At 36.9% G+C, this 26,975-nt stretch overlaps 1 protein-coding gene across 4 annotated transcripts in view; it reads right to left on the reverse strand.

The window, feature by feature from the left end:
* PRKACB (protein kinase cAMP-activated catalytic subunit beta) overlaps positions 1-26,975 on the reverse strand; it is a 101,209-nt gene that overhangs the window by 42,390 nt on the left and 31,844 nt on the right. The window contains exon 1 of one of the 4 annotated variants that reach the window (XM_026116490.2): positions 1,318-1,519. The exons of the other annotated variants lie outside the window; for them this stretch is intronic. Within the exon in view, the coding sequence (XP_025972275.1) occupies positions 1,318-1,504 (187 nt within the window). The 5' untranslated portion in view covers positions 1,505-1,519. Of the gene's footprint in view, positions 1-1,317; positions 1,520-26,975 lie in introns of those variants that run through there. 4 annotated transcript variants of the gene reach the window in all.

Raw genomic sequence — 26,975 nt, forward strand, 5'->3', positions numbered from 1 at the left:
AAAACACAGTAGAGACTTGTACACAAACAGGTCACAATTTGTACGTGTCAGTAGGTCAACACCATTTTTTCTTCATATTAAATAAACGAAAATGCTTTAGTGTTGTTGTTTTTTCAAGTATCTACTTACATAAAAAAGAGCTTCTATATAAACACAAGCATATGTCTATTTTTACTGACTCGAAAATATCTTGCAGGAGAGGAGGCTCACAATTCATGCACTTTCATCATTTATCTTCCCAACAAGACTAGTCTATCCTTTTCCATTTCTTTCGGGAGACCTAGATTTAATCTATTTTATGTCAATGCATTAACACCTTTTTGCTTCCGTGTTGACTGCATCTCCTCTGAGAACAGATTCAGTTCCCACCCGTATAGTATTTTAAATTGAAAGCAGCGAGACAGATTAACATTGTCTTTCTTCATGGTAACACTGATGTTAAACGTTTCCAGTAAGGCCTATTTCCAACAAAAATAATTATGCTATTCCAAATCCGTCAATGAATCTGAAATCCAGCACAAAATTATCACCACTTATAACATGTTGTAACATTTTAAAATAAATATTTAACCACAGACACAATAACTGCCTTGCAAAATAATGCATCACTTTAAAAGAGGAAAAAGATCAAATGACAATTCACTTACACCGTGCTATTTTTGAAACCTCTCACTTCTATTACCCAAAATGCAACCATGAAAGGTTTCAAGTCACACGTATCGTAAACGGTTTGCTAATTAAGAAGTTAAAGCTAATGATATTCAGCATACTAAATTAATACGTAATAGTTAAAACCAAACACAATTTTATGCTGTTTACCACAATATAGCACATTTTGAAGTATCACTCAAAATAAAATGCCAAATGATGAAAAGTCCTATAATTATAAGTCTAACCCGTGCAGCAATGTCTGCCCATTCCAAAGTTTAAACACCACAGTTTTCAATGAGTCTTCTGTTTCTGCTGAACGAGCAGATTTCATTTGAAAAGAAAGGAAATAATTTATAAGCAAAGACTTACGTGGGGGTGTGGGGAAACCTTGTCTAAACAAGTCAATGGTGCTTTAACAGAAAAGACGGGACCAGGACTAAATTCTCCTGCCAGCCACGCGGTCCTCTGAAATAGTACCACTCTTCCCCCTGCATGATGCAATATGATTTTCTTCAAATTAACACCTTTAGGTATTAAATTGTAAAATTGCCTCTGGAACATATCACAGCTCAGTATTTGTATCCAATTACAAATATATGAGTTCTTCACTTGCTATGCAAACTGAAGAGAAAATATCTATAAAACAAACAAAAAAACCCTACTTACTTGATTTGTCCCATAGGACAGCAAGTTCAGAGAAATGATGGCTCTCATTTTCCAGAGCCGCTCTCTGTTCATGGGCACCACCCTTCGAATGCCTATGGAAAAGCCGATTAGCAAAACCTTCCAGTCTCTGTAGTGCTGTGGCTGTCCCTGTGCACTGGCTGCAAGGGATCTCCTTCGGAGCTGCCATCTATACACACCGGCAACTTAGAAAAGCAAAAGAGAAAATATCCTAAAGGAGCCGAACTCCGAAACACCAAGAGCAATGCATGTGTCAAACTTCCTGTATGCAGTGTTTGCTAACCACTACTCTTCTACTTCCTGTTAAGAAAAGCTCTATAAGGTACTGTTTTATACTGTCAAAAGTCTCTCTTCGTGTCAACTGAAAAGTTATTTAAAAAGCTGCAAAATTTGCTTTAGCATGTGCTTTTACAGCTTTTTAATATTTACCTCACGTTTTACATTAACATATACATTTTACTTTAAAATATAAGCAACCTGTTCAGAAATAAACATCACAAGACAGATTTTTTTCTAGTTTACCACAACCACATATGAAAAAAGGAAAGTAACTATTTTGCAGTTCTCCTTGCTACCAAGATGGAGTACTACCATAATCACAACAAACTTAACCAGCAGCAATATAATCATTAGTAATCTCATGTTTTCAACAGAACAACTTTCTAAGCAAGGAGGTTACTTGCAAAAATCTACTGAAGAAACTATTGTTTTATAATTGCAAAAAAGAAGTTATTTCCTCCTTTACATTGAGAAAAATGAGACTAAAAGAAGCTGAATGATTCTAGAGTACACATAAACAAGATTACACTATACTTATTCATACTGAGTTCTACTTACTCCAGGAATGAACCAAAAAAGAGTTTAATTTTTTCAGTGATAAGCTACCAGAACGAACAGCGTTGGCAGATCCTCCTCTAATAGTATATTCCTCTCCCAGCTCCAAAGGCAGCTGGAAGGAGAGTCACAAAGTCATGGTCTCCAGCTCATGACATTGCTTATGTAAAAGCTCTGACTGCAAGACTTGTGGCATTATGTAAGAAACTTTTTTTTTTTTTTTTTTTTTTTTTTTTTGCAAGAAGTTTGGATCCTTCTAACTGCTGAATAAGTCTTGAAAGCATCACTCTCCATGGCTCGGAATATAGGGGAAATAAGTTGAAAGCCATTAAATTCTATTATTTTTAAACTATATAATTTTGCATGCTGAAGATGGGCAGTACAAGAAAGTCATTTCTGTGGAAGTGGAAACAGACACTTTGGGCAGGTTTCTCAGTATATCTTCAGCATATATAAGATGTGGTTTCCTTCTTAAGAGTAGCCCTAAATCTTTAAGATTTAAATAACTTGTCCCAATCTGTCTTCTGTCTTACAGTCAACATGTATTAAAGATACACCTCTTACTTTTCACCACCACGCTTCTCACTGAGTAGTTTTCAAATGTCATCAGATAGCCATCCTAGGACATTACATAACTATTTCATAACAGCTCAGCGTTTTCAGAAAAAAAAACCCCTATGAGGACAAAACCGCCTATGCTCGTGGCAGAACACTAAGCAAGCTGAGGGCCAGGCTGTGCGGGTTGGACCGGGTGCCTCATAACAGTTCCTTGCAGAGCTGCTGCCACCGGCCTCCCTCCGGCAGGAACCACAGCTGCGGTTCCCAGAACCTGCACCGAGCCCTGCGCTTTCAGGCTCTAGACACGCTCTGGAGATGCGATTCTTTCTCCAGCATGAAAGTCTAAACACTTGCATTTTCATACTGCATTTTGCAAATCTGGCTGAGCACTCTCTAGCTACTCAGTGAGCAGGCTACTCCGTGGGAGCAGGCTAGGGAGCCACAGCCTGCCCCGGGTCTCAGCCCATTACTGCTCTTTTTCTACCTTCGGCCTCTCTAGCTTTTACCTACTTTGTCCCAGGATCAATGCCGACTTCCAGGAAATCCCAGCAGGCTGAGTGCTCCTGCTGCTAGAAATACAGAACTAGGGAATGCTCTGGGGATCGGCTTGCCTTATAAGGGGCACAAACAGGCCCCGTGGATATATTATGCACCACATATAACCACACACTTTATGCTAGAGTAATGCTGTGCCACTCTATATATAGCAGTATAAGAAATAGCTAGACAAAAACAGTATGCCTATTTCCCTGCCTGTTGCCTCATCTCTCTGAAACGCTCAGAGGCGAGAAGAGCCCCTCCGGATTCCCCGGCCTTGCCCTGCAGCACCCAGCGAGTCGCTGTGCGCCCAGGGAGGCCTGCCAAGAGACATCAGCATCTTCTCTGACCTCGGCTGCTGCCCCCAGTAAACAAAGCCCCATGCCACGAAGGTACGCTCAGCTTCGCTCTCTCCCGCCCCACCATCCTGAGCCTTTCTTCGACACTTCTGTAGTCTCATCTTTCGCTAGGCTTCAACTAAACTATTTCACCTCCCTGATCTCAAAGACAGCAATTTACAAAATTCACTTCACTTCAAGTTGTATAAGTTAAAGTCTGTGTGCCCTCTATAGTCAACGGAGAGATGTGGGTACTTTTCAGTGGGCAGGACTGCTCTCTGAAGGGTTGTGAAGGCACTCAAGTGCCTAACCCAGACACTTGAATTAGGTGCCAAAAATAGGAAGCAGAACTATCCATCCTCAGAGACCAAAGAACTGAACTGGTTTAGGTGAAAATTGCTATCAAAAAGGGATTATTAAAGATACCCAAAGAGAAAACCTGGATTTGCTTCTAATTGTCAAAATTTTACAAACTACTGCCAGTGAACACGGTTACAGAAATAGTTCTCCACACATGCAAAACACGTAAAGAAAGTATTGTCACACCCATAGTTTATTATTCAAATATCGATACACAGATAGTACCACACTTTCCTAATACAGACATGCACATCACCATTGCCCAACAACACAAAATATTACTATGCTGATTTGCTGTGAAGCAATCCATCTCCCTCATTTCTCTGAGGCTTAAAGGTGGAACCTCCTGTTTCCTTTCACCTAATCATTCATCTTACCTACATACTGATCTTCCAAATCAGCTTAATGTTAATTTATTGACAGCAAGTATGAAGCACAGACTCCACAAGCTCCACGTAGGCAGTATGTTACACAAAAAACGCTCAGCGATCGACCACGGACGATGGTCTATCAATGGCAAAATTCTGGGGCTCAGCTTGTGTTAGGATTTCTGTTTGCCAGCCAGTAATGCTTTCCCCTCAGAACAGTTTGTAAAACTTTAGATAAAATAAAATGTTTACACAGACACACGGAAGGAGACTAGAGCTCATCCTACCCATGCTCCAAGCTGGAAGAAGAAACTGAGCCAGCTTTGATGGAAAGCTGTGTAGCGTTACCATTATAACACTGTGGTGAAGCCTCACCTCCTAAAAGAGCAAAACATGGCTGTACTTCATATCCAGGCCAGAAACAGCCCAGGTCCTACCAACTCAGTGCTGCAAAAGCTGGGTCAGTCAGCCTATCCACATATCCACATCATATCAGGCCTGGTTAGGACACATTTACTTTCATAGAATCTCTCTCTCAATATCGCTCCCAATCACAGTCAATCCAAACTGGCTAGGCAGGCAACTGAAGGAGCGGCTTACTTGCACTGAAAAAGTGAATTGTTTCCATGTTCCTAACCGATTTCTAAAATTTGTTCTACACGAGATAATGAAACTGCAACTTCTCTTTCCAGGCAAATTTCATTGTCACTTAACACTAACCCCTAAGTCTTGGTAATATTTTAAAACACATTAAAAAGCCAGGGCAGTGGGAGAGAGATTAAGCTATGAATACACATTACATGTGTAAGGTTATATTTCGGTAAATAATATTTCAATAAAAATGCATAAGAAATCTACAGGAGGGTAACTTAAAACAACATAGCGATGACAGCCATAGAAAAAGGCTAACACTGGGTCCTTCAACCTGAAGAAGGCGACAAAACCGTTTACGCTCTCCTGATTGCTAATTCACAACCTTATGCGCGTTGCCCAGCAGATGGTATCTCAGGCACAGGTAGCAAAGTGCTGCACTATAACCAAGGCAGGGATTTTGCACCTCAGCTTCTTGCTGAGAAAAGGTCAGGAATAACAGCTACAAGGACAATTCCTCTTCGGTTATCTCTACTGTAACACCATTTCTTGATTTCTAGGAAGCAATTCCACCGTACCAATCAAGTCATAAAATGAACTTCCAAGAAAAGGAGTACTCTTCTTCCCTCAAATAATATAGATGGTCAAGACGACAAAGCCACGTTTCTCTGAAACATTTCTTTAAAATATAGACTCCATGTGTATGCACGTAACTGTGAGTAACAGCAGGATTTATACGTTCCTGCGGTAACTGAATATCGAAGAACGCAAACATTATCATGACTTTAAAAAGATATCTAAGATTTTCTCTAAATAAAGTTAAAAAAAATCCCTGAATTTGAATGAAGTACAAAAATAAATATTAAATACTACAGTACACCTACATACCCTTGAAATGTATTTATTTTACTACTAGGAGCTAATGCCATACTTCTGAGTTTCACACACAGAAATAAAACCCTCTTTTGCTATGTCAGAACTGGGAGCGTCCTCCTTTGTGTTAAACAAAGGTTAACCACAAATGTTTTACAGTCAAAAATAAACAGGAGTTTTTAAGATAACGCACTGTATTTCTTGACAGGATCTTGAAAAATGGTTCTATGCTGTAAAATAAGTTCCAGATCACCTATAGCTAACAAATATTTATGTCTCGATTCTAACCTTGAAACTTAACATTTTCCTGCATACTTACAAAGCTGAATCTCAGCCTGCCTGTTTAAGCATATTCTACTTCTTTTTAAGGGCTAAATAAAATTTCTCCATCCTCCGTTATTTCCTTTAAAGAAAAAGAAAAAAAGCTTTAAAATTAATCGTTCCCTTTTTCAGCACTGGCCTTTGCCCAAAAGCAAGAAAGACATACCAAGATATTTTCTGTATGTTTATTTTGTTCATAATCTATGGAAAAATAATTTAAAGAAGCCTGATAAAGGGATACTAGAAGAAAGCTATTTTTAGAATTCAAAGGAGAAATCTTCTTTATTTGCTTTAAAAATATATGGCTTGATAAAGCGCATTCTTCCCTTTATGCTTCAGTTCTTTCAACAATGAAAGCCCAACTTTATTATTTATTAAAACAGGAGTGAGGAATCACTTGATACAAAATAATATGTTAGTGAGGATTCCTCCATTTTTAAAACCTTGTAGATGTTTCTGAATTTAGCGGGTCTCCTATTGACCAGTAAAATATTTATAAGTTGACAGATGCTGTCAAACCATTTCAGAGAGTTATATGACAAAGATATGACATTTTCAAATATGAGGAAAAAATGTCACTGTCTAATATTTTGAATTAGAAGATGCTACAATTCATAAGCATTCAATAGCTCATAGTTTTACAACTTGTTAAAGAATATACACTGAGGAACCCAGTGTGCTGTTCTGTACAGTTGTGACGGAAAGCTGAAAGAAAAAGACAAAGTATATAGATATCCATTTAATAACTAAAAATCAAAAACTATTTTAATAGAAATTATGTGAATAAACACAAACCATATTATGTTTTGCCAGACATGCATATTTCAGAAGGAATTATGGGTAGAAGTAAGGCAGAAAAAGGCTTCTTGAAAAAGCAGATGTATTTTTGATTTTTTTATATGCTTTACATACAGCACTGGGTCACTAGCTTGCATTTCTTTCTTAAACAGACAAAAGGAAGAGCAGTATTCATTAATATCTTACAGATTTAATGCCTGTCCTGAAATTTTGAAAGAAAGATTTTTCATAATGTATACAAGCAAAATAAAGACAACAAATAACTTCCCTGTTTAATAAAACACAAGAGAGTAAAACCACAGAGTTTTACTGTACTTTTACATGTACATTTTTTCTAAAAAGGTTAACCCTTATAAGCGGGTGCCTCTGAGAGCAGTACTAAAGCTGGGACTGCAGCACTTCTATAAATAGTACTGCCAAGAGGAAGTTGTTGCTATGGAAATGCTGGTCATATTTCTATTTTGATTCGGTAGATCTCTACTGGCATCTACCGTACACAAGCTTAACTGCAGCAGACATCGAAACACGCTCACCTCTTCTCAGGAGGCATAAACACTTGCATGGTCCGACAGCGTAATTTATTCTTTTCCCATGCTGATACAAAAGGAATGGACACAAGAAGAAAACCAGAGTATAGAGAAACAAACAAAACCAAGAAGTAGCAAACCATCCTTGCACTCAGCATCTCACTGCTAGTATGCAAGCTAAAAACGCTCACTTTTCCTGTCAGTTCTCTTGTCAAAATTTGCTAAATTCATCATCCAAGACAATTTTATTTTTCGTTTACATGTACCATGGCAGAAATCAAGTTCTCATTTCTATCAATTTCTATACATTTCCGTGCTGTTTTGAGATCACATAGCTTATAGGTGTAATCCTGAATCTAGTTCTGGGAAGCAAGAGGACAGAGATCCTTTGCATTACAAGTGAAGTCTTCCAACACACTGACCAACTGCTTGTTAGGAGACAGCCCTTCGCACCCAGAGAGGACAGTACGCCTCTCCTAACAGGGCTCCCTCCCGCTTGCTTTTCCTACAGCTTCCTTCAGGATGGTGTTTACAGTCTGTCCTCGATAGTGTTTACAGTCTGTCCTCAACATTGCTCTTGAGCACCCGAGCTATCTACTTCAATAGGACAAGAGAGAAAGAAGTCAGTCCCCACCAAAAGCACACCTGGCAGACAGCTCGTTCAGATCAGTCATTTATGACTTTCTCTCCTGCGGCCCTGGATGCTCAAACAGTTCCTCAACCGCAAGCACAGAAGTGTCTCACTTCTGGACTAATCAATAGTGGCCACACTGTGAGGCACAGGTTTCCAGAGCGTGAATAAAGAGTACACAATAGCTCCAGAATAAAACAAGAATTTAGCAAAGATACATCTTTGAAATAGCTGCTTGGTACATAAACAAATACAAGAAATCTTCAGAAATAACTTGAAGAATCTGCTTAGCTCATGCTCTTTGAGATCAAAAGCTACTTCTACACTTATTTTACAGCAAAGTTTAATACAGTTTGACATGAAATCGCAAGTTATTTTGTACAAATCCTCTTACTTCTCAGCAGAAGAAAAGTAGTTTAAGATCTGTGTAAATGTGTTTTGCTAGACATGCATAAGAATAGTTGTCCTCCAAGACTTTAACTAAAATGCTCTTGCTTTTGGACAAATGAGGTCTGGAAAAAACAGGCAGATAGGTGTATGGACCTATTTAAATTAAAATCCAAGATTAAATTTTGGAGAAATATAAAATATGACCTCAGTAACTGACAACCTGTAACAAAGCAGACAAAGGCTTTAGTCCACTTAATTTGTGCAACAGAATAACTTTGATCTATAATGAGCATTAATGGATTATCCATCACAATAAGTAAGTACTAGGAAGTTCCTGAAGTAGACAACACACACAAAAAAAGGACATTCGGTGAAAAAAGAAAGAAAAAAAAAAGTATGTGCTTGAATAAGCAGATGTACAAAACAATTGTTAAATAGACTGTAATCAGTTTATAATTCGTCCACAGGTTTTAAGACCTTTAAAATATGGGAGATCATTCTATTTATCAACTGGGCTGAGGAAACATCTCTATTTAGCAGCATGTATACAACTAGTGGATTATTTTCTTTCTGAAGTGAAGATTTACACATTTGTGGAAGACTTTTTGCCTCCAGACCTATTAACTGTGATGTTTAAGTTGCAGAGATAGTATGTTTAGATGAATACAGGTGCTGTTTTCAAGTACTGCCTGGGCCCGTATCAAACTACACGAGCAACCAGAAAGGTGCCTTGCCTGATCTTCCTTAGCCATGGGTAGAATCCGTAACTGGACAGCAAGCACAAGTCCCATCATCAGTCCATGGAACCAGCAAAGCACTACCTGACAACAAGGGATTTTGCTTAGCCAAAATTATTTTGTTCAGTTGCACATATTTATTTTACATAAATGGATACCACAATTCAAAGAGCTTCCACCAATTTCTTTTGAAGGTCTAGCAAATGTACCATAGACGTTGTATGGTATCAGGTACATCTGTTCCACTGGATAATTGCTTCCCTGCATAATGATACAATACATATCCCTACACACACTTGTGACAATACAATATTAAAATAATGAATAGCTTGATCTTTGGTATACACTACGAGGAAGATCTCATAGATGGCCTCTTAATACTGAAGTGCCAGTTACTACGGCCTTTATGAGAAAATCCTTCCTCATGAACACTCAGCTGTTAAAGACCCTTCTGCCCGTTTGAGGAATTAAAATCTATCAGGAACCTGTATCCTTATGTTGTGACTTCAGTCACCAAGAGAAGAAATACAGAATCAACAGGGCAAAAACAAAAGCAAGCAGTAGACCAGGTGAGCTCCTAATGTGCCCTTATGATTTGCCCTTAGTGTCTGCAGATTTTCCTGAAATGACTCAGGAATATTTGCATATTGTTGACTGGTTACAGTAGAGCTGAAATGGAAATCTCTTCACAGTTTCTTTAAGGGGTAATGCAGAAATTGGCTAAATATCTGAATGGGTCAAAGGCAAAACAATTTGCTTAATTTTGGACCATTTCACATCAGAACAATGATGTTAAAAATTTGTCTCTCAAAGAGACGGCGTAGGCCCCAGCAGCTAAGCAGCTGCTGCAGAGGCAGTCTTAGCTACAGCAGGCTGGGGCAGCTGAGCCTTGCCTTTCTGGGAGCTGCAGGCTTAGTCTATCCTTCCTGGCTTTAGCCACTTAGCGTTTTAAATAAATGCCTCACAACAGATACCTTTATATTTAAGAAACCCTACGCAGGGCAAATTAAACATTACAAGCCAGAGTTGAGAGTGCCTCACATGACAAGTGGTAATTAAGCCTGAGAGATCCAAGGTCAATTATAGAGCAAATTCCTGACATGGGATAATAGAAGGTAGGGAAAGAAGGGACCGTAGTAAAGGGATCACCAAAACTGAAGTCTGTAAGAGAGAAAATCCTGACTATAACACTAGCTACACTTGACTATCATATCCTATATCATGCAGTAAGACAGACAAAAACAGGAAGATAAACGCTATCCCAGCCTAACTAGAATTACTCCAACATCTCTTTCAGGAACTTTGTCAGCGTTTTAAATCACTTGCTCATTCTGTGGAGGAAAAAAAGAAAAGACACCTGCTTCACACTTTGAACAAAATATTTTAAATTAATACTGTTTTCCTGCAGACTGGAGTTTCTGCAATTATATGACATTTAGGTTCAACTGTGGAATATATCCGAATGAGAAAAAAGGCACAACCAAAGTTATTCCTTTGAAAGGGATAATGCGTTTTCATAAAGGATAAAATCAAAGAAGACAGAGTACAGATCAGAATAGAGCAGTAGCTTTCACGAAGTATGCCCTGAAGTACAAAGCCTTTAGTCACGCGATGCAGAGAGGCGAGCTCCTTTGCCTGTATGGCAAGCTGAACCGGCACTCCCCTCCCGCAACGCTCGGCTACGGGCTACCAGCCGTTCTCACCCCTCCATCCCCAGCGAGCGCTCGTCTTTAGAGAGTCCAGAGAACAGGGAAAAGATGGAATCAGTATATTTCTAGCACTGTCCTCCACATGAGCTAGACTGGAAAACTGGTATTAAATTCCCTAGAAGTAGAGGGGATTCTCTAGGCCCCAAGATAAGAGACTGTAGAAAGCATAAGAAGATATTTCAAAGTTTGTTACATGCTCCAAATAAATCATTGTGCTAAGCAAGCAGTGCCCCAAATACAGAAAAATGTATTAATATACAGGCATCACAAACATAGTGCAGACAGGAGGATTTCTGTATCCAATATTACAAATATTGGATATACAAAATTTATGTTAGTCTGCACTTAAATAGAACACCAAATCCCCTCTGCTGGTTTAAGATCAAATAAAATATGAGCTTCCAAAACTATGATACAGAACTGCAAATTTTAAAAGTACTCAAAATCTTTCATCTCCAGTATGTTGTATAAACACAGCTAAGTATCTGAGAATTTTCAGAGGTAAGCTAAGCCACACCACAAACCTAATTAAAGCTTAAGTGATATGCTTGACATTTTTCTTAGTGAACTGGCAGCAAAGTGTTCAGGTCTTTTATTTGCCTCTGTGACAAGTTTTAATCTGTAAATTATAATTTATATCCAGTTTGTTTCATGTAAGGTGAATTTATTTATCAGTAGTTTGGATATACTGACACTTAAATGGCATTTGTATTTGGACATAACAGAAGTTATTTACCAGTTAAAAAAGTATCAATTAAAATGAAACATTTCCATTCTGCTATTTATGAAGTATATCTTCCAGTTACACGTAATGTAACAGACATTTCAGTTGTCAGGTAGTAGTATCCTCTGGGATTCTTGAGTGTTACTTTACAATCTACAGTAAAACCCACAAGAAGTAAAGCTCAGACAGGTCATCTTGAAATTGAGGAAACTCTGTTGTGAAATGCAACTGCCAGTAGGAGGAATGGTCCTACTAGAAACCTTTGGTCCTACTAGGAACTAGGAGGAATGGTACATTTATCTTTCACTCTTACGCTTACTAAGAACGAGAGAAATGTATCACTCCAAATACACTTAATTTATTCTAATATTTATTTGAAGACGACGAAAGCAGAAACTACTTTCCAGGATAGAAAAACGATAAAGATCTAATTCATAGGGGTTTTTTTCCCCTTAATGTAAACTTTTCAAGATGCTGTTTTGCTTGCGATTTATCCATACAAGCACAGAAGCAAAAGATTGTTTTAAGAAAAATATTTAAGAATTTATAAAATAAGATTCTAAATGTTTCTAATATAAAGCTCCTGATTCTATATATAAAATAACACAGAACTTTGGGTAAAGCTTTAGAAGCGAGCATGAATAAAATACACCATTACTTGTAACCCCCTGAACAAAATCGTGCAACTTGCGCGATGTCAGTTTAGTACAGAGTATCAGTGACAGCAGAGAAGAAATACGACTCCTTAATACTGTATCCTCAAGACGCCACAACTTTGCAATTGTATTTTTATTCTCAAAGCAAAATGATCAAAGATTTTCCACAAGATCAAAAGAAAATACTGATGTCCTTTATCAGAGCACAGAAAATAAAAGTTATAAACTATGCTGGATACAAATTTTGCTTATTTTTGCATAAAATCAGTGCTTGAAAATACAAAACATCTTTATTCCAAGAAGTTTGACAATTCTGCATTTTATTTAAAATTCAAAGAATTCCTTCTCATAAGCAGGTTCTTAAGATGCTGGCTCTATCATACTGCACAAAGGCTGAGCTTTGCCACAGTTCAACAATATTTAAAAAATATTTTATTTCTGAAGTGTAACAAACACTTTCACTTCCAGCTGACAGGCAAACCATCGCGAATGTCCTTGACTCAACTTAAAGCTGTTCTTTCTTTTATTAGAGACAAGAACATCCAGTAATTGTAATCATATTTATCTCTGATTTGCTTTTAAAGAGTAGCAAACAACAATTAAAGATTAATGCTTCAAGTCACTGTATTTCATGCTGTGAAATGCCACTAAAAGCAGCTCCTCACGATAGGTCACCTCAGAGCACTGACATTTAACCCCATATTCTCCTACACAAACATATAGCCTAGACTTCTTTATACCACTGTTACCCAAAGAATTCCCCAAAGCCATATTCAAGCAAGATTTGACACTGCAGTTTTCTTCCCCTTTGCCTACTGAACTAATGAACATTCTTATAAGTACAGAAATGTTTGTGGCATAGATCCAAAGAATACAACACATTTGGTACTGAACAATACTGCCATCAAAATTGACTCTCCAATACAAATTTTCTTCCCACTGACCTTTATTTCTGATAGTTGTAGAGATGAAAGGTTCACACCAATGGAAGTCTTCTCAACTCTTACATACCTTTAACTCCAATCTCACCTTAGTCTCAAAAGCCAGAAGACCTGCTAAGAAATCCCTCTAGCCGATTCCAAATCTAACAGTTGCAAGCCTAAGAGCTTTGAGAGTCTTGGTCTGACCTTCCACAGACTAATTACAATTTTTTTACCCTGCTTAAGCTTATTAAGCAATGACTGATGAGAACTCAAACGATCTACTAGCAGGCTTCTAAGTGTGAAGGCAAACCAAGAAAAACAAGTAGCTGGTGAAAGAAAGAGTTTTCTGAGATACCACTACTATTTCTTTTGATTGGAACCTGATCAAGTTCCTCTTGCTAGAGAAAAAAAAAAAAAAAATATATATATATATATATATATATCAATCAAACAAAAAATCACAGGAAACCTACACAGGTCAGAATCTGGTAACTGTGCCAAAGGAGAAATGTCCAAATATTTCCATCCTTAACTGAGATCTCTCCCCCAAAAGATGGAATCATAGAATTGTGCATGTCTGAGAAATAACCGACAACTTCATTGCACATCTTCACCCCAGACGGCATACGATCAGAAGGAAGACAGAGAATCTGATTAAGCAGTCCTTTTTGCATTCAGAGGGAATTCCTCCTAATAATTGGTCATCCTATCAATGAATAAATACCAATAAAGTACCAATAAATAAATAAAATTATAAAATAAAATTTTGGATATTCCCATTTTTCAGTAGTTAAAAGCCTTACGATAACTTGCTGTAGTTTCTTCTAACTTCTGGGAAGCAAAAATCCCTCTAATTTGGCAGAGCTGGAAGACATGCTATTTTTATTTATTATCTTAATTTACTCAAAGCATTTTGAGAAAAATGGGTAAAACTGTGTAACTAGCTAAAGGCTTCTTTTCTTCCTTCTAGAAAAAAAGAAAAATGGTCCACTTAGATCTGGTCTCAGATGCTCATAACTTTTCCTAACAACCGCAATACAGAGTTGTTATTTCTGGGAGTCACATGGAGTGTGGGAAGATTCTGGTTTTCTTCCAGTTCCACTCAAGTTAAACTCTACCTAAAAACTGCCAAAACAAAGTACCAGTTGCAATTCTCGGGTAAATTATCAAACTTACTTCCACTATGAGATCTACTTTCCTGCCTTTTTGGGGGGAATGGGAGTAAGCACACAGTACCCTTTATAAGTGAAATATCAAAATACGAAGTTAGCGACAGTAATTGCAATGAACATTATCTATGAGCCCTCTCTTCACCTTACTTACATGATAAAAACAACACCGATACTTAATTAAGCACTAATGAAAACCTTCTGTCAAGTGAAAAGAGCTGCTTATGTATATACATATATATGCATACACACACACAACCTATTTTCACATTTCCATTCTTTTGCTTCTGCAAAGGAGACACCAGGTAGCAGCTGATTTATCAGCCAACTAAGGCAAACTATGTGTTATTGCGACTTCTGAAACGATTGCTGGCACCCAGTTTTTCAGAAAAGTTGTAGAAGATATCAACAATGCTACCAAGCTGTCTAATGCAGCTGCGGATAGTTCCTGGTGGGTTTGCAGGGCATTCAGGATGTCAGTCAAGTTCTTCCGATGGACTGGCTTTTGGGACTCCAAACTGAATAAGCTTCTAAGGTCTACTTAGTTTGAAATACAGATTTGGGCAAGTCTTAAACACATACATCCCCTACTACATCCAGTGTAAAACAGTACTTCAGCATCCTGAATAGAGTTTCATATAGACCTTTTCAGAGGGCAATGGATAGGTCCCAGCAAAAATAACGTCAAAAGGGAACATATTATCTTAGTCCTCAATGATCCAATCCTGAACCTGTTGAGGTACTGAGGATGTTGGAGGGTAAAATGCAGGGATGGAAAGATGGATAGAAAGAAAAGGATGAAAAGGATGAAATGGGACAGGAGGCAGTCACGGAAGAAGTGATTTACAGTAACTCAAATTAAGTTGATCTTTCCTTAGTTAAAAGCAAACAAAAGCAAACAAACCAGAACAATCATTACTCATCTCGATTCTGCAAACAGTTTATAAACTGGTCACTTTTTATACTTTTTTGGAGATTCATTTGTCACGGTTACTGGATTAACTACATCTCTGCACCCTTCTTATTATCTTCAGGTACACGTTCATTAAGGCCTCTATCTGTGGGCTGATTAAAAGCAGGTTAAATACAATTGCAGTCTGTATTACATTAACCACGACAGCTTCAGTAACTCTAAATTATGTCCAACACCAGCAATTTGACTAAAGGGACTGGTACTGCACATAAACTAGAGCACAGCATTCAACAAAAATAAAAACATATCATATAGACGCCATGCTCCAAAGGTCTTGCCTAGTAGCTTTGTGTAGGCTAACCCACCTTATGAACTCCAGGAACTGACTGGCATACTTCATTCATATAACTGACAAGTTATATCAGTAGCTTCAGTTTCAAGAGCAGTCTTTATTAAAAGCACATCAATAATTTCCATCATCTTCCCCAGAGACTGTAGCTTTTAAAACTGTGTATAGTTCACTGATCTGTTATTTCCTAGAACTAACAAAGCAGACTTGGCAAATTGTTCAGGACAGAATACAGGACCCCAAAATTGGTTTCCATCTCCTCTTACGCTCGCTCCACTAGCATTTATCCTGATGTAGCTTATTAAGCTCCTTCATAATACTCTACTCAGCCTACACAGAAGAGACTTATAAATTTAACCTAAAATAAGTTACCTTACTTTCTGATTACAACAACTTAGACTAGAAGTTTACAGCTTTATACTTTGGTGGAAAACTTGGAGCCTCATGGCCATTCATGCTGAAACACAAACTCTCTTTTTTTCCTTCCTCCATGGAAAAACAGATAGGTAGTGTGCACGTTCTCTCTAAGAAAATGAAAAGCAAAACTGATAGCCTGGCTACAATTTTCTTGTAATTAAAGCAAACAACTCAGCAAATAAGGTGAGTGTACTTTCAATACACGTACTTTCAATACAATGTACTTTCAATACTTTTCAATTTCATACAAAACCCTTGCAAAACTGTAACTAACAGCACTGGTAGCAGAATGCTGGCAGTCACCTAACAAATTATGAAAATATCAAGGCAACAAATTCAGAACAAACCACTAAATTTTCCATGTTTAAAAGACGAACTCCTCTCAATGCTATCAGACAACATAACTCATGTTTCTTAGTAAATATTTTAAGTCCAAGAGCCTGAACAGGAAATTGTGACCATCATTATATGAATATATATGTTATGCAATGTTTCTGAAAACTGGAATGTAGATAATATATCATTTGGACAGCTTTATTAAAATTACTTAAGTTTCACTCTATTAAAGGAGTGAATTCGCATCTAGAGATACAAGTATACACACACATGACTGGGAAAACAGCTATGTGGGAAGACAAGAGGGCACGTAAATAAGCATCATGTCCTACACCATGTCCAATGGGGCCAAGCTCAGAGGTTCTCTCTGCCTTTCTTTAAAGCATCATTTTGCACATAACTTTGATGCAATTTTGTCCGATATACTATACATCCAAACATTTTCATTTCAGCCTGATTGCTCAGTATGCCAAAATTTCAGCCATATAAACTTCAAGGGCAACACTCCATATCTACATACAATTCCACTCTTAATTCTATTGTATTCATTTGAAGGGTTATAGTCCAAAACTGATTCAATGTAATCTCATTATCTCAACTCTTCTCATTTCAGTTTGAAAACAAATGACTTTAGTTATTGACTGCTGCTTGTGCATAAATGAAAAACGAAACCTTAAGACTCTTCAATATTTTAGCAACTTCTCATATAGCTGACTCAGCACATGGATACCAAACTACAGATTCGCTTTGGGCATGCTGAGAAAAAGAATGGTCAAACACCACCCCTTCTTAAATCTGTTTTGCTACCCTCCTTCTCAATTTGTATCTGATGTTGCTAAGAACACTGGTTAGGCTATCTTAAGTTATAAAACTCAGTGGTTGCAACATCGCTAACAAATGTTGATCTTTCATATATGAAATCAAAAAATTTCTTCTGACCTTGGAGAATCTCATTAGCTATTTCCAAGACTGTAGCATGAAAAAGAGTGGCTGCAGTCAAAAAAACCCAGATAGCATTAATGCTATTTGGCGCACAGGCTAAGTGATGAAAATATCTGCACTCTATTTTGGTTTGTGTTTATCAATGTTTGTCACCTAAGGGTACTCTCTTGGATCCCAAATTACGATGTAGTTCAGATTGCTAAGGTAATTAATGCTCCTTTTATTGTGTTTTGTTAAGATGCTGATATCATCTCTGTGGTAGTGCTTGTCATGGGTATTTTTGTCTTTGCAACTCTCAGACTGAATTACTACAAATAGCAATTACACAGATTTACCCTGGAAAGCCACTCAAACTACAATTAGCATACAACACAACTGCATACTTAGATGCAACCATGGCACGAGCCATTCTGGTAACATTTCATCTCTTCTCCCTAGATTTATCTGTCTTTTTATTTTAGAGCTGCCTTCAACCTATTAAATACTACTAATTCTTGACTGCCTTGGAGATTCTCTCTTTCTTTGTTCACTTTCATGACTATGATAATTTGGTGAGGTATGGTTCTGCTACGAAAATCTTAACATTTAACTTGGATCACAGGGCATGGAAATAAAGAGATCCAAATTGACCATCACAAAACAAAATAAATATTAGCTTTCGTATAACTTTTGTGTTGTTTTTAACATGACTCCATGATTACAGAATAGGAAGGCCGGAGACTGTGCGCTTTCCATCAGTCAATTTATATTTTTAATGACAGCCATCTGAAACATTCAATACATGTTGAAAAGCTTGGAACGGACAAAGCGAAATGATAATCATATCTTTGGTGTTAAGTAAGTTCATGGAGAAAATGCTTACAAAACAAATACCATAAATATAAATCTGAGCTCATGACTTACAGTATACACCTCGTTTTCCTTCGCAGTATTAAAACATTCTCAGAATTGAATGAAAAGGGAGTCTCCCCGGTTTGCTTGTTTTGAGAAAGGATTTACACTATTCACTTCAGTTTTGTTTCAGCTTTTTTGTGATTAATAACATAAAAGCCTTGAAACATGGCCAGAAAACCAATGGATAATACATGAGCCTATTAGGAGGCACTTCACCCAGAAATACATAGGAAACCTGTTCTGTGACAGAAGCCAAAAGTTTGCAAAGTACTTTCCCAGAGTCCATTTAGATTTAAAAATAGATAAGTAGTATTATGATACAGCAGTCACATGTGGTACATTTGATCTATTTTGAGCTAAAATTAATAAGCACTTTGAGAACGTGAAGTAAATTGATATGCTAATTGCCATAAAATAAGCTATAGTTTTCTGTCTGTAACAGACTTGCCAATTTAAATGCACGACTAGTGAAAAATCAAGATACGCATTTTATTTAAAGTTACCAGAGGTGTTACTATAAACCTCTGGTGATTAGAAAAGGTCACTTCATTGTATTTCTGTATGCACACGTCTTCTAACACGTTATTTGCAGTTAGTTGCCAGTTTTCAGATGAAAGGTGCTTGATACTGCCAACTAATTTTAAAAAGCTAAGAAACTTCTAAGAAGATATACCCTCCCTAACAGAAATTTAGAAATGGTTAAAACCAGTAAGACTGTTAAGCCTGATTGCATGGCCTATGTCTTGTTTTTCTGGAAGATCCCGAATGAGAAGTAAGGATTTAGGCAATCACATGACTCCCAAGTTTAACAGCCTCGATTTTCAGTGCATCGAGCCTACCTAAGAAGGTCAGCAAATATTGTGCCTGACTGCAGATAAGAGCCAAATCATATCTACAAATAATCTTGATACTGTGACACCATAGCCTGACATATTTCTGTTATTCTTACAAAACACAGACAGGGATTTTTCTTTCTTTTTCAAATGAGTACTTCTGAGTTTAACAAAGGAGCATTCTAACCGTCTTGGCAAGCAAAGGTTTATCACCCAGGTCTGCTCCTTTCTAATTATCTAACCCTTCTGTTTTAACTCCTGGTAGTAGCTATACAAATTGAGATCAGCTTCTCAAAATCTCTAATAAGTTTCTCCAACTTGAGCATAAAAACACAAGCTACAAACTTTGCCACCAAAAGAGACACCTTACCACCTCTTAATTTCACAGTACATTTCAAAAATGATATCCAGACTGAGTTGCATTTGTGCTTAAAGTGAACTAATCAGCTATCAAGTTAGTCGTACTTATCTACTCAGTATTTAGGAATACAAACATTAACTGGCAAGTAAAAAAAGTTTCTGCTATTTTCACATGAATACATATACAAACAAAGTTTTGTCTAAATTACTACTTGTCTATATATTTCAAATAGAAAGCTATATTTAAAGAGCACTATTCAAACTGCAAATTTTAGTACCCAAAAGTTTAAAAAAAAAAAAAAAAAAAAAAAAGGATTGTTTTAGTAATCTCAACATGGTCCCCTTTTACACATGCATCATAACAATCCATATGATCACGTCTTCATTTTTGCACAGAGTCATATCTCACACAGTATATTGTACTGAACTGCGCTGGCAATCATTTGGGATTATGCAGTGAAGGAAAATTATCTGTAGGGCTCCTCTGTGCAAAGCGGAAAGAGGTCAGGAGTCTAGGAAGCAGCAGGACAGTCTAATGCTGAAGGCAACCAAATGCCATCCTGGAGACGCAGGCACCATCCCTGCTCTGTGAGCAGCAACTTCGATCAGATTTTTCTCAGCTGCACATACTACTACTTTTCTTCCTTTTCTCCCACAAGGTGACCAAGTGGTAACTGGGTATTTATCTATCTCACAAGGAACAACAAAACACTCGTAACTGCCACAGAAATCAATACAAACAGCACCCTGAATAATCTGGAGGATTTCATATACATTTCATAACATTTCCAATGTTCTTTTTTGATTATAGAAACTTAAAGGCTTTTAAAGAAAAAGTCTAAAAAACAAGTCTCACCTCATGGCACCACATAGATTTAGGAGCGTTTCATCAGCAGATTCCTCTGGTAAACCTCTCCATCAGCTATGAAACACACACTCTCTCTGTGCACTAGCACTAGAAGAAGTGACACACTTTTTCATAAAAAGTTTTTTTTTAAACAGAGAAGAACAGCAAGTTTCAAAAATAGTGGGTTCCTTTCATATTTTTGATCACAAGCAATTCTATCAATCTCTTTACCTACTTTTCAGATTTCTTTTTAATCCCTACTTTTATTTTGCTTGCCCTATGATTCTGAATGCCACCTTATACACTTACAGCTGCAGTACTTATGATTTCCTAAATGCAAACAAACATGGGAATAAAACGAAGCTGTAGTATGCTGCCTTGGGAACTCTGTAATATCAAAATAACTAAGATTTCAAAGCTACCTGAACATTTCACTTTATAATACAATGGAGAAAGTTGATGCAATAGTGCATTAAGGAATTATTTTTTGTTCCACTATACAATCAGAACCATAAGAACTAACTGAGAGGAAAATACATTTTTTTTTAAATTCTCTATCCATCCTATTACTAAACTTGAATAATTTTCACATAAAGCTTAAATAGAAAATTGTTTGAGGTATATTTTTATAGTATAAATTCAAATCTGAGCAAACATAAAACTTCATCTGATCAAAACAACCAGACTGAAAGGCAGCCTTAGGAAAAACGTGTAGTCAAAAAAAGCAGTGTATGCCAATCACAGCCAAAAGAAGTCCAAGAAGAATATTACCACCACCACAAAGGAATTAGAGAAACAAGCTCAATTCCTTAATAAAATCCTTCTTTTTTTTCAAGACACTGATTAATTCAAATTTCCCCAGCAAATAATCCATTAGTATTACAAGAACTCTGAGGCCATGCAAGTTCATTTTTAAGCTGACTCTTTATTTGTGGACAATAAAAGAGTAAGAGAAGTAAAAGAGTTACACCAGAACTTTTAAAAAAGCTTTTTGAAAAGTTTTTTCTAACAGCTCATCAATTTAAACAAGAACTGCAAACTATAGTTGCAGTAAGAAAGTACCAGTTTTGGAAAATAAACAGACACACTGTATATCTGATAGCACAACAAACTCTTAAAAGCAATTTCTAGAGAGAAAGCATATATTGGTATTGAACTACCTGTGCAAAGGAAACTGATGTATCAGCAATCAGAAATGCATGTGTTAGCTTGTTGGTATAAACAACAAAGTATGACTAGGCGGTATAGTAAAATAAACTTCAGGACATTACCTACTATTACAGCTGTAAGTCAGGCAAGAAAGGAAAAGACCGAGCTGCTTATACAAGTAAACATTGCTATCTATTTGCCCTGAGCTGTTTACCCGTTTCCATCACCCACTCCACCTCTTGAGCAGAAATAGGTGAGATACTGTGCCCTGCAGGCTATCTCGATTCAACCTTGTGTACTCGCCAAGAATGTACAAAATCTCGCCTACCTCTATAAAAAGGAAATGAATCTGAAATTTCCATACACAAGCCTTCTTCAGCCAGCACTACGCCAAAAAATAGCTTGCTAAATTTTTCACGGGCCATGTTCCACTGTTTGCCCAAACTGTGACTGGGGCTTTCCTGCTGGCTCTTCGACTTCCTGCCCAGACACATACACAGCTTCACCAGATGATACCCTGAAACATTTCACCTGGGTGCCTGTGCTTTGGTTCGAAAACTCTAATTTGACTGGTTTGCGTTTTAGTTGTATTATTTACCAAGAAGGGGAAGGCTGCATTGGCATCCTTCACTTTCTCAAAATATTAATCCAACTCGTAAAAACACAAATAAGACAGCAGGAAAGGCAGCAAAAGAGACTGACCTCTTAAAGGTTTGGATAATACTTATTTCTATCAGACAAAATAAGGTATTGAAAACTACACAGAAATAATATTATATTTGCTCTAAGCACAGGAAGTTGTATCTAATATGTTATTCATCAATTAAAAGTACTAAAAATGCAAATGGTGTTTTATCTGAAATAGGCACCAAGGTTTATTGTTTGTTTGTTTTTCTTAAAAAAATTATTATCCTGAAAAACGAGGAGATAAAAACACCTTCTTGAAATACAAGGAGATAAAAAAAAAACCTAAAATATTAAAACAAGTTGCACATGTCTTTTTGGTTTTTTTTTTTAAATGTGGAAATGGCTTCCTGATAATCTGCCTAGGTAGAGTATTTGAGGGGCAAAGTTGAACAAGAATGACATTCTTGGCCAATTATGTAGTAATTTCTCTATCAGATTATAGAAGATGAGAGACAAAGCACAGAAATAGCTACACCGTGTACAAGCACTTGTCTGCAGGAAGGACACATCCCCAGTTCAATAGGTTTTCTTTTAGTGAGAATGATAATAGTGCTTGTGATTAGAACAACTTAAGAACTTAACAGCAAATATTCTTGAAATAAAGAAGATACTCACTTTTTTCATGTTGTCATATGCACCAATATATAAACACTCAAATAGGACAAACTGTCATGAAATTCATAAAATAACCTGTTCCTAAGCTAATCTCTCTTTGCTAACAATTAACCAATACTGCATCTTATAACTTAAAATTCTGAAAATTTTATACTTATTTTGTTTAACAGAACACCAGAATATCTGACTTTACTGTAAAAAGCTTTTCAGTACCTTAAAGTGAGCAGTACTTTTTAAACAATGCCTTTTATAAGAGGCTAAAAAAAAAATTAAATTAAAAATGAACAAAGTTAATTGTATCATATTAGTATGAATGAATGCCAAAGCAAGAAAAGCAGAACACTTACCATGTAATTAAATAGCTTTGAAAACTCAGCTTGCTACATACACGTCCAATTTTTTTTTTCGGTTAGCTAGACTCCTGAATTAGAGAATGTACCTACCTCCCGAATGATTTATGGCCTGTTTACAGGGAGCTTACATATATGGGATTATCTTCTGATCAAAATTACTGGTGTTTGGAATTACTATTATTATTGGTATTATTATTATCTATTATTATTATTATTGGTATTATCTATACCTTCTGGGATTCTAGTGAAAAAGCAGATCTTCTCTACAAGAGTGTAATTATTTCAAATATAGTTTTTTATTTCCTTTTATGTAAACAAATAAAGCATCAATACTTGACAAACACACATATTAAAAGACCTTCCATTGAAACAGCCTTATTATCTTTAAGTTGGTTTGACAAAAATGATAACTTCCGAGATAAGGATGGAACAGTAGTTGAAAATCTCCATTCTTTTGCACATATATTAGAAAAAAATCCAATTTCTGATTTGTTGTGGTATCTTGCATAACTTCACAGAATATTAATCTCTATTACACAATTTTAAGTTACTAATACATGAATGCTACAGGCTGTAATGGTTGAAATATAAAATATAAATTCTTTCCATTTTTCCAACTGCACTTCAAGTGTATTATTCACCAATTATTCATTATTTGTCAAAATACAAAAAAGTATTTATGAACAGAATTATCTTACTTAGTGCATAACTACAATAATATAATTGTTGGCATAGAAGAGTTACCCTTATCCTCACTTTCTCCAGCCTAAAAAAAAAAAAAAAAAAAAAAAAAGCTTTCACTTGTTCATATAGAGATTTTCCTTCAGTGAAGTGAATTCCATCCATACACTGAGTATATGCATATTCAGAGTATAAAGAAGCTATAAATATTTAGAATACTATCACAACTACACATCTGTTTTCCTAAGTTGTAACAACTTAAACGATCGTATTTATATCTGCTTGTACCTCTTTCAAAACAGTTTTAATATTGCTGTCCCATCTTACATACAATCACCACTGAAGAAGTACTTGAGAAGAACTATCAGCTACAAGTACTTTTTAACAGCAACAATGTCTAATTCTAAGCAGGGTATTTTGGTACTTCACATAGCAGTCCTCTAAGTTAAGCTCTAAATTATCCAGCACTGTGACAATTAAGCTGTGTTTAGACCACAAAACCACACCAGCAAGAACAGACGGCTATAAAAATGAAGTATTGTATTCGTTTGTGGTTCCAGATTGTCTCCTGTCAAAGAATACAGCAAAGTCCCTGCTGCTGCTGCACCAGACAATTAATTACGATTCGGATAACCTTCCCCCAAACACACAAAGCAACAGGAACCCCCCCCCCGAACAGAACCAGACGTCAGCAGCATCTGCAATTTAATCTTTTATGAGAGAAGATGCTCTGCCATATGAAGAAGCGTCAGAAAAAAGTTAACACAACCTTTTATTCAACAGTTCTTGATGCAACCACAAACAGGGAGATTTCCTATCCACTCATGCTCTTGGATCCTAGGCAAGTCCACTGGCACCTTGTCAGAGAGGACACAAATGTCCCAGAGACAAGCAACATCCAGAGATTTGTGTAACAGAGGATGACCAGACCTTTTTTGCACCAGTGCAAAAAGTTAGTGTTTGTTCTAACCAATAAAGAAAACCTGAGCTTCTAAGCATGTTGCTGGTTCTATATTTTTACACATAACTCCAGTGTATTTTTGTACTTTGGAAGAGGAAAAAAAATTCTTCATGGTATAATGTTACTGCCACTTCCCGTATCATCAGTAAAGGCTTAATAGGGACTAATACTACAGTTTCTTTATCTTCTTGCAGGCTTCTTCCTTCTTCAGTATTTACTACTTTGATTTTCAGAAAACTGTCAAGTGTCTTACATCTGCAATACTGAATATATCTCGTCTTTCACAACTACCCCATACATTTTCCTGAATCCACTACATGTTGTTTCTTCATGATTAAATGTACATTCAACAGAAAATCAAAACTGCTTCTCACATAACTCTTTCCCTCTGCAGGCTATTCAAATAATAGACCATTTGAGTTAAATCCATATTCTATCCACTGCTATATTTCCTGTAAATGCACCTAATCTCCTCTCTCACCTCAAAATTTGCAGTCAACTTCTATAAATCTCTCTCCAGTGCTGCACAAGTAACAAACAATCTCAAAAATCAACAGACTTGTTTTGCTACTGCTGCACTCAGCAACCAGGAGTAGACATGCACATTAACAAAAATATTTTATACTTCACTGTCCTCCTTTCAGATTTCCAACCATTTTAGAGCATCAGTATCACACATGCAGACATCATTACCCACTGAATTCGTAATGCAACTCGGGGGAGGGAGGGGAAATGCCTTTAATTCTTCCCTCTTTCCACTTGATAACAGCAACAGTCCAATTAAACTCTAACGTCAATGGTGAATTGACTGGTAATCTTTGTGTCAGAGATGTACCTGGGTTGGGAAGGAAAATATATCTTCATGAGTTTCTCACAAAGCAATGAAAGTAAAGCATTCCTACGAAGAAACATGGCTCTCTTACTCTGCGAGATTAAGAAACCCTAATCTTAAAAGGGAAATGAATGGGAAAGTGAAGACAAACACGCTGGCACTACCAGCAGCAAGCCAAATACGGAGAATGAGCTGTGCTTTCTTGGTAACATATCCAAAGAGACTGTGTGGGAAAGGCTTGTGCACATACGCTTTCCACACTGAACATCTACTACTGCACTTTCCCAGTCACGGTACTTGGGCTTGTCCTCCTAACTAAAAGACTGTCAGTGGAACAACTAGGTTCATGATTTTTTCCTCCAACTAAACCGACACGTTCATTTACACTAATATATACAGTATTCTGAATATAACTGTGGAAAACCAGCCAACCACTATTTTCTGTTTGGGATTGCTTTCAGACAAGGAAAGGCAGAATAACATCAAGTCATCTTTTGACGAGAAAGGCCAGTAAGGCTAGAAACCTAATTTTTGCTTTAAATGAAAAATACATCCTGCAGAAAATGTTATCTCAAGCAATAGTATCTTCACCGGTAAGTAGAAAATTCACTTCAACTGCAGAAAAGGCAAATCCAAGAGATGCCTTCATTTTTCTTGTCAAAAACCATACCAAGTTTACAGTGCTTACACCTTGCAGCCTAACTGTATCACTTCGGCCAGCTTCAGCATCTGGTTCCTTCACATCTCTCACTGAGCTGCACCACAGATCTGCACGTTTCATTTCTTCCGCCTGTTACTCCCTACTCACTGCTCTACTACCGATACTGCTGTATCTAAAACGAGTGTGTATGTATTAGTCATCTTCCAGTTTTATTTATACTGAAAACTACTTGAGTACATTCTGGAGTAATTAAAAATATGAGGAGGAAGGCTGGTGATCCTTTCTCTAACTTTGCCAGAATATATTTTGCTGTGATGATCATGAGGGAAACCACACTTAACTGAACTAAAATGTCAGATATGCTATTTTAATCTCAGTAGTAAGCAAAAAAATGAAACAACTTTGCTGATAATATTTGAAAATGGCATGTTGGTGCACACCATTAGAAAAGTCAGTCAGTTTCCCTTGAAGGGAAGCCTCTGTAGAGGCCCCCAAATTAACACCAGTTTTTGGGCTACTACTTCACAGATCAACAAAGTATAGCTGCTTGCACCTTCTCCTGCCCTTCTGTGAAAAACTTAAGAGTGTTTTCCTCAGTGGCAAAATCAACTTAAGACAATGTTCCTCCCCTTCTTCCACATCCCCTGTTTCTGTCAATCCAACACAGTGTATGGCCAAATTTTGAAACAGGTCCATGAAAAGGATGGGTTGAACATGACAGCTGGGGAAAGCAAGGGATTTAACCCAGATCGCTCCAGTGACTCTT

This window comes from Dromaius novaehollandiae, chromosome 8 (genome assembly GCF_036370855.1).
Source record: "Dromaius novaehollandiae isolate bDroNov1 chromosome 8, bDroNov1.hap1, whole genome shotgun sequence".
Classification (NCBI taxonomy): Eukaryota; Metazoa; Chordata; class Aves; order Casuariiformes; family Dromaiidae; genus Dromaius; species Dromaius novaehollandiae.